Here is a 15842-nt window from a genome sequence, read left to right as displayed (position 1 = left end):
AGTAAGTGTTATGTGTCTGAAGCCGGATTTGAACTCAGGTCCTCCTGAATCCAGGGCCGGTGCTCTATCCACTGCGCCACCTACCTGCCCTCTACACCAACATTTTTGTACTCCCAATTTGGGTCTAATATCAATCACTTACAGGGTTTGTCAGGGGAATGTTATAAACTAGATTTTTAGAAGTCATTTAAGAAAGTATTACACAATCTCCTTTTGGACATGATGGAGAGATATGGGCTAGAGATGAGACAGTTTGGTGGTCTCATAATTGTTTGGATTACAGGATCTAAAGGGTAATAATTTATAGGTCAATGTCAATCTGAGTCCTTGATCTGTTCTGTTCAATATTTTTATCTGTAACTTGAATAAAGCTTTATAAAGTAAATTTCAAGTTTGCAAAGCTACAAGGGAAAAAAGTTCAACATCTTGAGCTTTCATGACAGAATCATGATTGAAAAAGATTTTGAGATACTAGAATGATCAATTTGAGCTATAAATCAAATTTAAAAAAGGATACTATAGGGGACACATACTTTGCTGGTGCTGGGTGCAGTACTGCTGCATTGCCCATACAGGGATCTGGGTCACAGTACCAGGGCAAGGAGGAGCACTAGCACACCAAAGCTTGAAGTCAAAGGGAAGTGGAAACCCTTCTCATAGGTCCAGGGTGGGAAGGAGTATTTGTGGTTGTCACAGACTACAGCACAGGTCAAGAGAGCACCGAACACATCTCTTCTTACATCATACCACCTTGACGGAACTGAAAACTTACCAATTCCCAGAAGTAGTTCTGAAAATAGCAGCATGAAAAACCTGAAGTTTTAGACTGAGCCCCACTACCCCAAGAGCACTGCCCAAGGCTGGAAAAATGAGTGAACAACAAAAAAATAACCTGATCACATAAAGTTACTATGGAGACAGAGAAAATCAACATACAAAGTCAGAAGATGACACCAATGTCAAAACAGTTACAAGCAAAGTTTCAAACAAAAATGTGAATTGTATATAAGTCCAAACAGAATTCCTGTAAGAGTTCAAAACAGATTTTAAAAACTAAATAAGAGATGCAGAAGAATAATGAAAAAAGAGTCAACAGCTTGGAAAAGGAAACACAAAAAAATGGAAAAAGCTGTACGAAATTCACTAAAGAAAATAACTCCTTAAAAAGCGAAATTGGCCAAATGGAAAAGAAGGCACAGAGCTCACTGAAGAAAATAATTCCTTAAAAATTAGAATGGGGGGAGGGGCACCTAGGTAGCACAGTGAATAGAGCACTGGCCCTGGAGTCAGAAGGACCTGAATTCAAATCCAGTCTCAGACAGACCAGACACTTGACACTTACTAGCTACATGAACCTGGGCAAGTCACTTAACCCCAATCACCTCACCAAAAAAAAAAAAAATTGGGCAAGTGGAAATTAATGACTCCATGAGACATCAAGAAACAGTAAAACAAAGTCAAAAAGAATGAAAAAATAGAAGAAAATGTGAGATATCTCAATCTAAAAACAACTGATCTGGAAAACAGATCAATGAGATAATTTTAAAATTACTGGACTATCTGAAAACCATGATCAAAAAAACAGCTTAGGCATAATATTGCAAGAAATTATTAAGGAAATCTGCCCTACTATTCTAGAACCAGAGGGTAAAATAGAAATTGAAAGAATCCACTGATTACCTCCTAAAAGAAATTCCAAAATGAAAACTCCCAGGAATATGATAGCCAAATTCCAGAGCTCCCAGGTCAAGGAGAAAATATTGCAAGCAGCCAGAAAGAAAGAATTCAAACACTGTGAAGCCAGTCAGGATAACACAGATTTAGTAGCTTCTACATTAAAGGCTCGGAGGTTTTGGAATATGATATTCCAGGGAGTAAATGAGATAGGATTACAACCAAGAATCACCTACCCAGTAAAACTGAGTATAATCCTTCAGGGGTGGGGGGGGGGAGAGAGAGAAATGGCTATTTAATGAAATAGAAGACTTTTTAAGCATTCCTTATGAAAACGCCAAAGCTGAATAGTACATTTGATTTTCAGATATAAGACTCAAGAGAAGCACAAAAAGGTAAACAGGAAAAAGAAATCACAAGGTACTCAATAAAGTTAAACTGTTTACATTCCTGCATGGGAAGATGATACTTGTAACTAAGAGGAGTATACACAGACCAAAAGCATGAGTGTGAATTGACTTTGATGGGATGATAGTCAAACAAACAAAATTAAGAGCTGAGAAAGAGGGATGGACTGGGAGAAGAGGGAAGGGAGAGACAGAATAGAGTAAATTATTTCACATAAAAGCAGCATGAAAAACCTCTTATAATGGAGGGAAAAATTGGGGGAGGGGGAATTGGTAGGCAATGCTTGAACTTTACTTTCATCAGAACTGGGTGAAAGAGGGAATAACATATACACTTAATAGAAATCTATTTTAACCTACAGGGAAGTGGGAGGGGAGGGGGCTAAGAGAAGGATGCAGATTAGGGGAGTTGGTGGTCAGAAGCTAAACAATAGTGAGAAAAGACAGAGTGAAAAGAGAGAAAGGGAGAAGGATAAAAAGGGGAAAAATAAGATAAAGGGAAATACACAGTAATGGTAACTGTGAATGAGATTGGGATGAACTCACCCATAAAATGGAAGTGGATAGCAGAGTGGATTAAAAACCAGAATCCTACAATACATTGTTCACAAGAAACACACCTGATGCATAGAGATATACAAAGAGCAAATGTAAGGGGCTGGAGTAGAAACTGCTATGCTTCAAGTGAAGTTAAAAAGCAAGGGGAGCAATCACGATCTCAGACAAAGCAAAGGCAAAAACAGACCTAATTAAAAGAGATAAGCAAGTAAACTGAATCTTGCTCAAAGGCACCATAGACAATGAAGTAACAGTAATATTAAACATATACATACCAATGGATAGCATCCAGATTCTTAAAGGAAAAGTTAAATGAGTTACAGGAGGAAAGAGTAAAACTATACTAGTAAGAGACCTCTACTTTCCCCTCTCAGAACTAGATTAACTCTAACCAAACAATAAATAAGAAAGAAGTTAGAAAGATGAACAGAACATTGGAATAGTTAGGTATGATAGACTTTTGGAGAAAACTGAATAGTAACAGAAAGGAATATACCTTTTTATCGTGGTACATGGCACCTATACAAAAATCGACCATGTATTAAGGCACAAAAAACTCACAACCAAATGCAGAAAAAGCCCAAATATTAAATGTATCCTTTTCAGATCATAATGCAATAAAAATAACATTCAATAAAGGGCAGTGGAAAGAATAGATACAAAATTGGAAACTAAATAATCTAATCCTAAAGAATAAGTGGGTCAAAGAACAAATCACAGAAATAATCAATAATTTAATTAAAGAGAATGACAACAGTGAGACAACATACCAAAATTTATGGGATGCAGCCAAAGCAGTACCCAGGAGAAAGTTTATATCTCTAAACACTTACATCAATAAAACAGAAAAAGAGTGGAAAAGCAAATTGGACATGCAACTGAAGAAAACTAGAAAAGGAACAAATTGAAAACTCTCAATTAAACACCAAACTGGAAATCCTGAAAAATCAGAGGAGAGATTAATAAAATGGAAAGAAAGCCACTGAACTAATAAATAAAACTAAAGCTGGTTTTATTTAAAAAAAAAATATTCATTGGTTAATTTGATTTTTTTAAAAAAAGAGGAAAACTAAATTACCAGTGTCAAAAGTGAAAAAGACGAATTCACCACCAGTTAAGATGAAGCTAAAGCAATTAATTATTTGGAGCTATTTTGCCCAATTGTATGCCAATAAATCTGACAATCTAAGTGAAATGGGTGAATATTTACAAAAATATAGATTACCCAGATTAATAGAAGAGGAAACAGAATACTTAAACACTCCATCTTAGAAATGGAAATTGAACAAGCCATCAGTGAACTCCCTAAGAAAAAGTCCTCAGGATCAGACGGATTTACAAGTGAACTCTACCAAACATGCAAACAACAATTAATTCCAATACTATGTAAACTATTTGGAAAAACAGGCAAAGAAGAAGAATTCTAACAAATTCCTTCTATGACACAAATATGATGCTGATATATAAACCAGGGAGAGGAAAAACAGGGAAAGAAAACTATGGATGAATAATATATCAATAACAAAACCAACAGAAATTATATGATTATCTCAAAAGATGTATTTTGACAAAATACAGTACTCATTCCTATTAAAGAAAGCATAGGAATAAATGGAGCTTTCTTGAAAATTATAAACAGTGTTTATCTAAAACCATCACCAAACATTATCCATAATGGGGATGAGCTAGAAGCCCTCACCATAAGATAAGGAGTCAAGAAAGGATGCCCATCATCACTGCCCATACATCACTATTCAGTGCTGTACTAGAAATGCTACTTGTAGCAATAAGAGAAGAAAAAGAAATAGAAGGAATTACAATTCACAATGAGGAAACAAAACTATCATTCTTTGCAGATGATATGACGGTATACTTGAAGACTCCTAGAGAATCAACTAAAACACTAGTTGAAATAATTAACAACTTTAGTAAAGTTGCAGGATATAAAATAAACTCACATAAATCATCGGCATTTCTATATATTACCAACAAAGTTCAGCAGCAAGAGATAAAAAGAGAAAATTCTATTTAAAATAACTGTAGACAATATAAAATACTTGAGAGTCTATCTACCAAGACAAACCCAAGAACTATATGAACACAATTACAAAACAATTTTCATACTGATAGTCAGATCTGAACTGGAAAAATATTAATTGCTCATGGGTAGGCTGATAAAATGACATAAAATGACAATTCTACATAAATTAATTTACTTATTTAATGCCATACCACAGTACCAAAAAATTATTTTATGGAGCCAGAAAAAGTAATTAACAAAATTCATCTGGAAGAACAAAAGGTCAAGAATATCAAGAGAATTAATGAAAAAAATGTGAAGGAAGATGGCCTAGCCATACCAGATCTCAAACTGTATTACAAAGTGGTAATCAACAAAACAATTTGGTACTGGCTAAGACACAGAGTGGTGGATCAGTGGAATAGACTGGGTACACAAAACATAGTCAGTAATGACCATGGTAATCTAGTGTTTGAAAAACCCAAAGACCCCAGGTTTTGTGACAAGAACTCACTATCTAACAAAAAGAGTGCTGGAAAAACTACAAAGCATTTTGGCAGAAAACATAAACAAATTAGGGGAGCATGGAATAGTTTACTTGTCAGATCTATAGATAAAGGAAGAATTTATGACAAAACAAGAGACAGCATTACAGAATGTTAAATGGGTAGTTTTAATTCCATAAATTAAAAAGATTTTGCACAAAAACAAAACAAAAAAAAACAATGCTGCCAAGATTAGAAGGAAAGCAGAAAAACGGGAAATAATTTTATAGGAAGTTTCTTGATAAAGGCCTCATTTCTCAAATATATAGAGAACTGAGTCAAATTTATAAAAATATAAGTCATTCCCCCATTGATTAATGGTCAAAGAACATGAATAGGTGGTTTTCAGAAGAAGATATCAAAGCTATCTATAGTCATTTGAAAAAATGCTCTAAATCACTACTGATTAGAGAAATACAAATAAAACCAACTTTGAGATACTACCTCAAAACTATCAGATTGGCTAATATTACAGAAAAGGAAAATGATAAATGTGAGATGGGATGTGGGAAACTGAGGACACTTAATGCACTGTTAGTGGAATTGTGAACTGATACAACCATTCCAGAGAGCAATTTGGAATTATCCTCAAAGAGCAATTAACTGTGCATACCCTTTAATCCAGCAATACCACTACTAGGTCTGTATTCCAAAGAAATTAAAAAAAGGAAAAGTACCTATATGTACAAAATATTTATAGCAGCTCTTTTAATGGTGGCAATGAATTTGAAATTCAGGGGATGTACATCAATTACGGAATGGCTGAACAAGTTATGGTACATGATTGTGATAGAATACTACTGAGCTATAAGATGTGCTATGAGAGGATACTTTCTGAAAAACCTGGAAAGACTGAAATGAACTTACATGACTGAGCAAAACCAGAACACTGTATACAATAACAATAATACTATATGATGATCAACTGTGAATAACTTATTCTCAGCAATTCAAAGATCCAAGACAATTCCAAAGGACTTATGATGAAAAACGCTATTCACCTCTAGAGAAAGAACTAATAGAAGCTGAATGCAGATCAAAGCATACTATTTTTAACTTTGTTTTTGTCTCTGCTTTCTTTTACAACATGACTAATATGGAAACATATTTTGCATGATTGTACACGTATAACCTATATCAACTGCTTGCCATATCAGGAAGACAGGAGAGGAGAAGAGGGAGAGAATTTGGAACTCAAAATTGTAAAAAACAAATGTTAAAAAGTGTTTTTATATGTAATTGGAAAAAAATAAAGTATTACTAAAAAAAGTAGCAAGTTCCTTATCACTGGAATTCTTCAGGTAGAGGCTCAATGTTTGGGATGTTAGAGAGAACATTCCTGCTCAGATACTAGTTGAACTAAAATGACCTGAGGTCCCTTATAACTCAAGAAATTTTATTATATTTTTGAAATTTATAGTCTTTATGACCTCTCTATGACTGGAAGCAGGAAAACTGGGAATAAAGTATTCCATCTAGCATGCTGAAATATATTTGTTCTACAGATGGATTAATTTTTTTTCTCCAATTAACTATGCTATTTTTAATTTATAACATAATTTTCTTCATTTTTCCTTATTATATTTTTTGCTACCAAAACACTCAGTTACCTGGGTGTTTGTTTATATGACCAAATTTCAGGACTTAAAGAAATCTTTTGACTTTAAAAGACTAATAGATTTAAATCTCTCTTCCCTTCCTCCCCCCACCACATTATAATACTTTATGCAACCTTAATTACCATTTTAGCTTAAAAATAAAATTCTTACCATTTGCTTTATTTAGTTCCACAAGAGTCCCTATGTGCACAGGTAAACAATTTGCATGGAAAGGATCTTTTTCCATTACTCTGAAAGTCAAAGTACTATGTATTACTATTCCAGAAGTGGAATAAAACACTCGTTTTAACAGGTTATCATTAACATATTATCAAGTCATACTAGGGTAACTATATTTACTTGTAGTTTGGGTCCAAACAACTAATTTCACTAAATGGCTTGTTCAGCTAGGGCAAACATGGGAAGACCAATTAATAAAAAATCCTGGTAACTGAGAAATATGAATGAATATGATTATGAGGTACTAATATTTTAAATCAACATAACTAAAGTATAGAAAATATAATATTTAAAGATTCTTTTAATGTGCAACAATTTAAACTGACCTAATCTATTTAAAGATTTAAATAAACATCTTCATATCTGTAACTTATTCTTTCATATCTCAGGTGAGTGCTGTGTAGTGATAGTTCAATAAACAATGACCAAATGAGAGGACGCCAAAGAAAGGGCTTTAACTAACAGAACAAATGTCTTGAAATGGCTGTAGATACTTACACCGAAGTCAGCTTGTAGCACATTTTGAAATCACAGTTATAATAATGTCTTTCAGCCAAAGACACTACCACATCCAGATTGTCCTGCAGACCATCTACAGATTCAGGAATGACAGTTTCACTAGGTTTATTATACTGAAACACAGAAAAATATTTTTATATTAATTGAGAATATGATAAAATTAAATTGCCCAAGTTTTTAAAGTATTCAATTAGGGACATCTGAGTCCCCTAGTAATTTGTATACTTCATTTCAGAAAGGGTGAAAGACACTGGGCAAAAAACATTTAATAACATTTAAACAAATAATTAAACATGGCACAAAGTAGCCTCTGAGGTCCCTACCAATTTACAGATTCCATATTTCCAGCAAAATTCTTTTTAATTTTGTAATTTTTCTAATTTAATCAAAAGGGGAAAGGAGTGGGTGAAGAGAACAAATATTTATTTAATTGCTTACTATATACCAGGAACCACATTGAAAGCTTTACAAATATCCAATTTTCAGCCTCCCAATAACTCTGGGAGGTGGGTGCTCTATTATCCTCGTTTTATAGGTGAGGAAACCAAGGAAGATAGAGGTTAAATGGCTTACCCAGGAATATACAACCTGAGGTCATATTTGAGTATGCCGACTCTAAGCCTAGTTCTCTACTCACTGGGCCACCTAGTTACCTCAAAACCTCTCTGGCCTTCATATTTCCATTTATAGATACATATTACAGTTGTTTTATACTTGCCTTTCAACATTTGTAACTCAGATTTTCAAAACAGTCTGTAATAAGCATTATTCTTACTGATAAGAATAAGACCTTGTGAAGTATACCTACATGGCATGTGTTATTCATAAAATAACGCAGACAAATACTAGCTATGGCCACACAAATTCATCAGCTAACCAAAAGAAAAGACAGGAGAGGGTGTTGTAAACTGAAGACTAGAGGGCCTATTATTTCTCATTTGCTTAAAGTTTAATGACAGGATAAATGTAACAATCACAGTATTGCAATTTTCCCTCACCATATGCAGACTGTATTTTCCAGGACAAGAAAACTCAAGGACTCAACAAAATTTCTCTCAAAAATAAAGGTATGGCTTGCTCATTTGGGCCAGTATGGTTTTCTATGATTGAATAACTGGAAATTTATAACTTTCACATAATATCACTAACTAAAAGACATGGTGAACACTCAGTAATATATTCCTTGGGAGTACAGAACTTTTGGAAGCTGCATTCACTTTTTTCTAGCATTAAGAATGTATCATGTGACTTTGAGGAAGTAATAGCCTCTCTGGGCTTCAATTTCCTCATATATAAAATAAAAAACTGATTAATGATCAGTAAGGTTCTTTTTAGCTGTAATATTCTATGATTTTATTTAATAAACTATTCCTTCCATGCAAGAAGCAACCCTTAGACACCTAAAAGAGTAATGCAGCATTCAAAAATACTTTATTACCTCCCCACTGTAATTTATACACAACAAAAATCTAGTAATGTATCATTTCACAATTTGTTAATAAGGAATAGAAGGGATATGGAAAAAGAAACTTGACTCTATTTAAAGAAGATAAATATTAGGTCAGGGTTCTAGCCTTCAAGGACAAGCACTAAAATTGACTTTAGTTTAAAAATATCCATATTTTTAGGCAAATAGAATACCTTATATAGTTCTGAATTATTTGGTTTTTGATAAATGGATTAAAATATGATTTCCCAAGTACTAAGACAAGCTTCCTTACTATTTTCATTTCTAAAATTTAACCATGGGTGGAAAGCCTACTTGGAGACAAAGGACTGTTAACTCCATGATCAGACTCTTCAATAGATAAAAAAGAAGAGGTCCAATTCTCCTGGACAAGGGGGAAGCAGAATGAAGGGCTCAAGAACTAACTATGAGCATTGTGGTCATGGAATTTTTACTTACCTTCTTTAACTTATTCTCAAAAAGAAAACGTAGCAATTCTTGTTCTTCTGTGCATTGCTTGCCAAGAGGTAGGGATTCAAGTAGCTCTTTTTCTATGAAAAATTTTTTAAATTGTGAAAATTGTAATATTGATGACAAAAAAATCTATCAATAGGAAAATGTTCTTTCCAATGTTTTCCCTACGTAAAGAGTCACTCAAAAAAGGACTCAATATACACTAGAAAAAAAAACAGAAATGGGGACCAATATATACTGGACCATCCTCACCTTACAGAAAAGTGCAAGGACCAAATTTCTCAGCTCCCAGAGTAATGCTAAGGTCCTTCAGTTTCCTTTCTCTAATTAAAACAAAAGTGAGGAAATTAAATACTACCATTTTCTTTTATACTGAGTTCCAGCTCTCTCAAAAAAGAATTGTTTCCTCACCTGTAAAATTAGGAGGCTGGACTAGATGATGTCCTTTCTAGCTCTACATTTATGAATTCTTCCAACTCACATCAAAATCTTATGGTAAAGGCCTAGGTACAATGATAACTGGCCCCCTATATTGATGCCATCTGGAGAAGGGCCATCTACATTTGTATTAGTACTTGGTGGTTAGAAGATTTTACATTTTCTACCGCATTTAATTCTCAAGGAGATAAGGATAGGGGAGGGGGTAGGAAGGAAGACAAAAATGTAAGCCGATTTACCTTAGCAAGGAGTGGGGATACTTCTTCTGAGGTAGGAGGGAAGGACAGAATAGGTAATGATAATAAGAAGTTTTGAGATGGGGAGTTAAAGAAATTTCCACAAGTTGAACAAAATCTTCTAATAATCACTTGAGGTAGGTACATTAAGTTTTATCCCTATTTCACAAATAAGGAAACTGACTCTCAATAGAGCTGACTTGTCTCTAAGGTCAAACAGTAAATGATGTGACTAAGACCTGAATCCAGCTCTCACTCCTAGTCTGGGGCTCTTTCACTACATCATGCCATCTATCTATACCCTAACAGTTAAGTTGTTCAATCTTATCAAGTCTTTCCTTGATTTTGTATATTTAATAAAAAATATTTTTTAAATTCAGCTAAATGGACTGAATACAAATTCTGTAGGTTTAATTTTCCACAGATGTAAAAGATGTAAAAAAATGCCTCAGTTTCCAAACCTTCTTGTGCTGTCAGCATGTGGTGTGATGTTAAAAGATCAAATGCTTCAAAGCAGTAGACATCAAGCTTCAAGGCTTCTTTGTAGCTATAAGTTGCTAAGGTTCGATTATCTAGAGCATCATAGATCTTTCCTCGTAAAAGGCAAATAGAACTCTTAATCTGGTGGAAAAATATAACGTATTAGAGTCTGAGTGAATGACTGAAAAATATTTTATAGCTAATGGGATTTTTTTCTAATAGATTGGCTACAGAGCAACAGAAGTATGAAAACAAAAGTTAAGATGCTTCTTTAGATGAACCTTGATATGTTCTGATTACTCCAACAAACACTCCCAACTTTTACAGATACCTATTAATGCTAACAGTTATACATGTGTTATATATGCTGTTATTTATGTTTATCTATCAACTTTGAGAATCCCTATTTATACTCAATGCTCTTTCCAAACATAGAATATGTTTAAATGTTATTTTGTTCCTGCAAAACAAATAAATACAATTCTTTGCAAATAACGAATGATATAACTCAGGGACAATGTATCAGTTTCTTCTGTTAATGCTGTTGAGATAGTGACAAAGGCAAAGTGACCTGATTTATTCAAAGTCCATTAAATGCGCATTTAAAAAACTATTAGGGACATTATTTCATTCTGACAGACAACAGGATGTTATTTCATTCTGACAGGCAACAGTAGGACCTACCACAAATGGATTCCACCCAATTAAGCAGTGAATATGCAATAAGGAAATCGAATGGCACTTAAGAAGATGAAGGAAAGAGCTGTTAGAACTGTTAGACCAAATATATAAAAGAAATTTTAACTAAAGGTGGCATAAAGTAAAGGCATTTATGTTATGGGTTGATTTTTTAAAAATCTATCAAAGAAAAGAAAAATCTTAAAGAACGGAAAAAAAAAAATCAAGAACAGTAGTATTACCAAAAGCAAAAAAGGTAACCCAATAGGGTAATAACCTCTCTGGGCTTCAATTTCCTCATATATAAAATAAAAAACTGATTAATGATCAGTAAGGTTCTTTTAGCTATAATATTCTATGATTTTATTTAATAAACTATTCCTTCCATGCAAGAAGCAACCCTTAGACACCTAAAAGAGTAATGCAGCATTCAAAAATATTTTATTAACTCCCCACTGTAATTTACACACAACAAAAATCTAGTAATGTATCATTTCACAATTTGTTAATAAGGAATAGAAGGGATATGGAAAAAGAAACTTGACTCTATTTAAAGAAGGTAAGTATTAGGTCAGGGTTCTAGCTTTCAAGGACAAGCACTAAAATGTGTCTACTTTCTCATCTTTATAAAATCTTTGATACTGGCCCAAATGAGCAAGCCTCAATGATTTTACCTCCACAACTTCTCCCACATCTATTCCCTTCTTTTCATTCACACCACACCCACCCTAATTCAAGACTTCGTCACCTCTTGCTTGGACTACTGAAATAGTCTAATTTTTCACTCTGTATCCAGTCTTTCCCTTTTCTAATCTATTCTTCATACAGCTAAGCTGCCAATTTGATATTTCTAAAGCACAGGTCTGTCATGTTACTTTCCCACTGAAGGACCTTCAGAGGCTCCTTACTGCATTTAGTCCAAAGGTTCTTAACCTGGGGTTCATAGTTTCCCAAAGGATCTGCTGTTAGATTTCAGGGTGTCTGTGACCTTGGCTAGGAAAAAATTTACATCTTAATTTTCACTAATCTCTAACTAGAATTTAACATTTCCTTCATTTATGAATTTTTAAAGAAAAGATTATTTTGAGAAGTGGTTTACAGGCTTCAAATTGCCCAAGGGGTCCATGGCATAAAAAGGGTTATTGTAAACTCCTACTTTAGCATTAAAAAATGCACTCTTCTCTTTGGCATTTAAAGTCCATTACAATCGGGTTCCAATCTATTTTTCTAGACTGATTACATAATTATTCCACATTTCACATACTCACATTGGCCTACTTGGTCCCCCTATATGGCATTCCATCTGAGATCTTTATGCCTTTGCACAGATTGTCCTCCAAGCCTGGAACACTCTCCGTCCTTTCTTTCTCTTCTTGGAACTTCTAGCTCCCTTCAATGGCCTTTCCTGATACTTTCAGTTGTTAATGCTGCCTTTCCTCCTGTTCTTAAACACTCTTCCAATTTTTCATTTTTGTATTTACTTCCCTGTGTACACATTAGCTCCTTAAGAAGAGGGAATTTTTTGTTATTAGCTTTCTATCTCCAGCGCTCGAATGACTGGCACACTTGCATTTATTAAATGTTTGAACTGAAATGTCACATATTGTATTTCTAAAAATAACTGAAGGGAGCAGACATTTTATATCAGACCATATGACATGTTCAATGTCCTGCAATGGACTAAGAGGTTAGGGGAAGGCAATATAAAACCCCAGGCTGTATCAATTGTGGATTAACAAAAAAAAAAATTTGACTTGGTAGAGCAAAACATAGATTTAAAGACTCTCTTTAAACAAGCTATTTCCTACATACATGCTACCATCATAAAATATTCTCTGACAGATAAGACAATAGAGATAACTTTGGATAAATCAGGTGAATGTCAAATAGGGCTTCACATAGGGAAGCATACTAAAAGGCCTTGACTATGTGACAGATGTTCTATGCAAAATAAGAATAGAAGATGGAATCCCTAAGATCAGAGGTTTTCTCCAGATGTTTTTATTTGGGAATGCCATAGTCCTGATTATATTGCATTCTGGAACATTACAGTACTTATTAAATGAAAGCTACACCCACAAGATTCTTTTAGCCATCCATAGTAGAAAAAAAAGTGGATGAAAATGACCCACTGACCAAATTATGACGCTGGACAGAAAACCCACTGTCTATCAGTTCTTATATCTTGGACAGAAATTTATATGGGACAGTGAAATGGATTCAGAATTGACTAATAGGAGATCTTGCTGGACTGAATTTGGGAAACTATAATGCTTTCAATTACCACAAAAGTCTATCTTTTTATCACCAATATCTTATGCTACTGAGACCATAAGCTGAAGGTTAGAGGATTGGGCAAAACACTAGGATTTCAGAAAAATTTTAAATGCAGGTAATTTAAAGAATAACAGAAATACATTTGGTGGGTATAAGTAGGCTACAGAATATTATCAACAATAACTAGCATTTGAAAAATAATTTAAAATAATGTAAAAATAGTAACAGCATCAAGGACATAAATGTCTAGGAAAGACCTAACTCCAAGAGTGAGGGATAACAGAGAGAGAACTGAGTCCTGAACTAATGTTCATGAAATAATGGAAAACCCAAAATAAATCCTCTAGGTCCTCAAGTGTGACCCTTTTATTAATCCCTTAAAGGGGATTTGTTCTGCAGTTTGGATTTGGTTGAAGGGCCGCACTTAAGGACCTAGAGGACCACATGTGCTCTCGAGGTCACAGGTTCCCCACCCCTAAGCCTAGTCTGCTGATAGGTCATCTATTGAAGATTTATAGATAAACACTGTATAGGATGAAAGGTGCAGATGTGTTGTAATATGAATAGGGTAGAAGTTCTGATGTAGACTATAGATCCAAAGGTGTACAGTTGGATGAAAAGACCTGAAACCAAGAAACCTGGGTTCAAATTTGACTCTGTGTGACTACAGGTAAGTCAATCTGTCTGAAACTTAGTTTCTTTACCCATAAAATAAGGTCAATAATACTTCACCTAAAGTGCTATTTAAAATACCATTAGCTATTAAGCAAGCAAATGTAAGCCATAGGCAAGGAGATTAAATACTTTCATTAAAAAATGTTACCACCTTAATATTATAGAAACTGTGTACTATGTATTGCTACAGGGTATTGAGGCTATATAGGAACACATATTATAAATAATTGTTGTCGAGCAATGAAAACACCTTATTTACAGACTTTTCCTACTGCATATTAAAATATTTCCTAAGAAAAAAGTGATTGAATACAACAGAATAAGTTAATTAGGCAAAGTTCCCTAGAAAAGTAACCAAAGAACTCACAAAAATAAAGAAGTGAGGACAAACTGGTCCCCAGGCAACAAGAAGCTGAAGGAGGGATTGTGGGAAAGAGAAAAATCCTAAATAGATTTAAGCAGTCTAAAGAAATAGCTTTAATGCCTGCTAGGACAGGAAAGCATTATACTACCCTCGAGGAAAGAAGGATGAAAAGGAAAGGTAGAAGAAGTAAAGTAGGTGATAGAAAATACAGCAGTTATGTTATTTGCTTACAACTGTACAAAAGAAGCCATTTAGTTTTGCAATGTAGCACACATGATACTTTTCCATAACATTCCTACAACTTATTAATGTTTACCCTAATCATAAGAACAAGCATTGGAAAAAACCAAACACACACCAAACTACTACTTACTGAAGATTGGGACATCTCCCAGTCATTAGAAGGTTCTTTTAGCCCACTTTCATCTTTCAAGTATTTTTCAAATAATCTTTTGTTAATTGGTTCTTCCATATCAAGGATATCAAGAGCTTGCTGGTGTTCCTTTGCAGCAAACTATGTAGAGAATTACAAAATGTTAAACAAGAGTGATCACTAAAGCTCCACTAAATATTGTTCTAAATTTTAAAAGGGCACTAAATGGCACACCATTTCATTGCTTATATTTAAATTTTCCAAAGAGCAATCTTTTCATATACATAATGGCTTTCCAAAATTAATGGGGAGGTCGGGGGAGGAGGAACATAGCACCATATTAATTAAAGTACTCAACAAACCAATTTTAATTATTATATGAACACTGATATAGCAATATTATACTGATCTAAATCGCATCACTATTTCAACTTTTCTTAAAACATGATTCTCTTTTAATTTAAAAAATTTAATAAAACATACTTACATGACACCTAGCAGCAAGGTATCGACATGCTTCATATAACTAGAAAAGAAGTAAATTTACAAAGCCATCAAAATAATTTGAAAATAATGAAAGAGATGGGAGATTTGAGCTGATCAATCAGATTTCTTTTCCTTCCTAGCTTTCTAACATGGTCATCAGTTATTAAAAAAGCTGGAATGATTCAGTAATTCTGATGTCTTCAAAAAGTGTCAAGATTTATTAACTGCCAGAAATTAACAAATTTTAAGAGTAGACTAATAGCTTCTTCAAAGCCAGATGGATATCTTCACTAGGCAGAGAATAACAAATTAAACAAAAGTATAACTATTTGAAATATATGCTGGAAACAAAG

The 15842-nt window shown here is 33.9% G+C and overlaps 1 protein-coding gene across 1 annotated transcript in view; it reads right to left on the bottom strand.

The window, feature by feature from the left end:
* LOC114046232 (cell division cycle protein 16 homolog) overlaps window positions 1-15538 on the bottom strand; it is a 52062-nt gene extending 36524 nt beyond the window's left edge. Inside the window, exons 1-6 of the mRNA XM_027866475.1 lie at window positions 15491-15538; window positions 15004-15144; window positions 10618-10777; window positions 9468-9559; window positions 7541-7674; window positions 6974-7053 (exon numbers count right to left, since the gene is read on the bottom strand). Of these exons, the coding sequence (XP_027722276.1) occupies window positions 6974-7053; window positions 7541-7674; window positions 9468-9559; window positions 10618-10777; window positions 15004-15102 (565 nt within the window). The 5' untranslated portion in view covers window positions 15103-15144; window positions 15491-15538. The remainder of the gene's footprint in view (window positions 1-6973; window positions 7054-7540; window positions 7675-9467; window positions 9560-10617; window positions 10778-15003; window positions 15145-15490) is intronic.
* Between the last annotated feature and the right edge of the window lie 304 nt (window positions 15539-15842).

The sequence above is a fragment of the Vombatus ursinus genome, unplaced genomic scaffold (assembly GCF_900497805.2).
Source record: "Vombatus ursinus unplaced genomic scaffold, bare-nosed wombat genome assembly UNPS02014781.1, whole genome shotgun sequence".
In the NCBI taxonomy this organism is placed as follows: domain Eukaryota; kingdom Metazoa; phylum Chordata; class Mammalia; order Diprotodontia; family Vombatidae; genus Vombatus; species Vombatus ursinus.
Note: the sequence above shows the minus strand (reverse complement) of the source record. Positions and strands in the feature narration are given on the sequence as shown.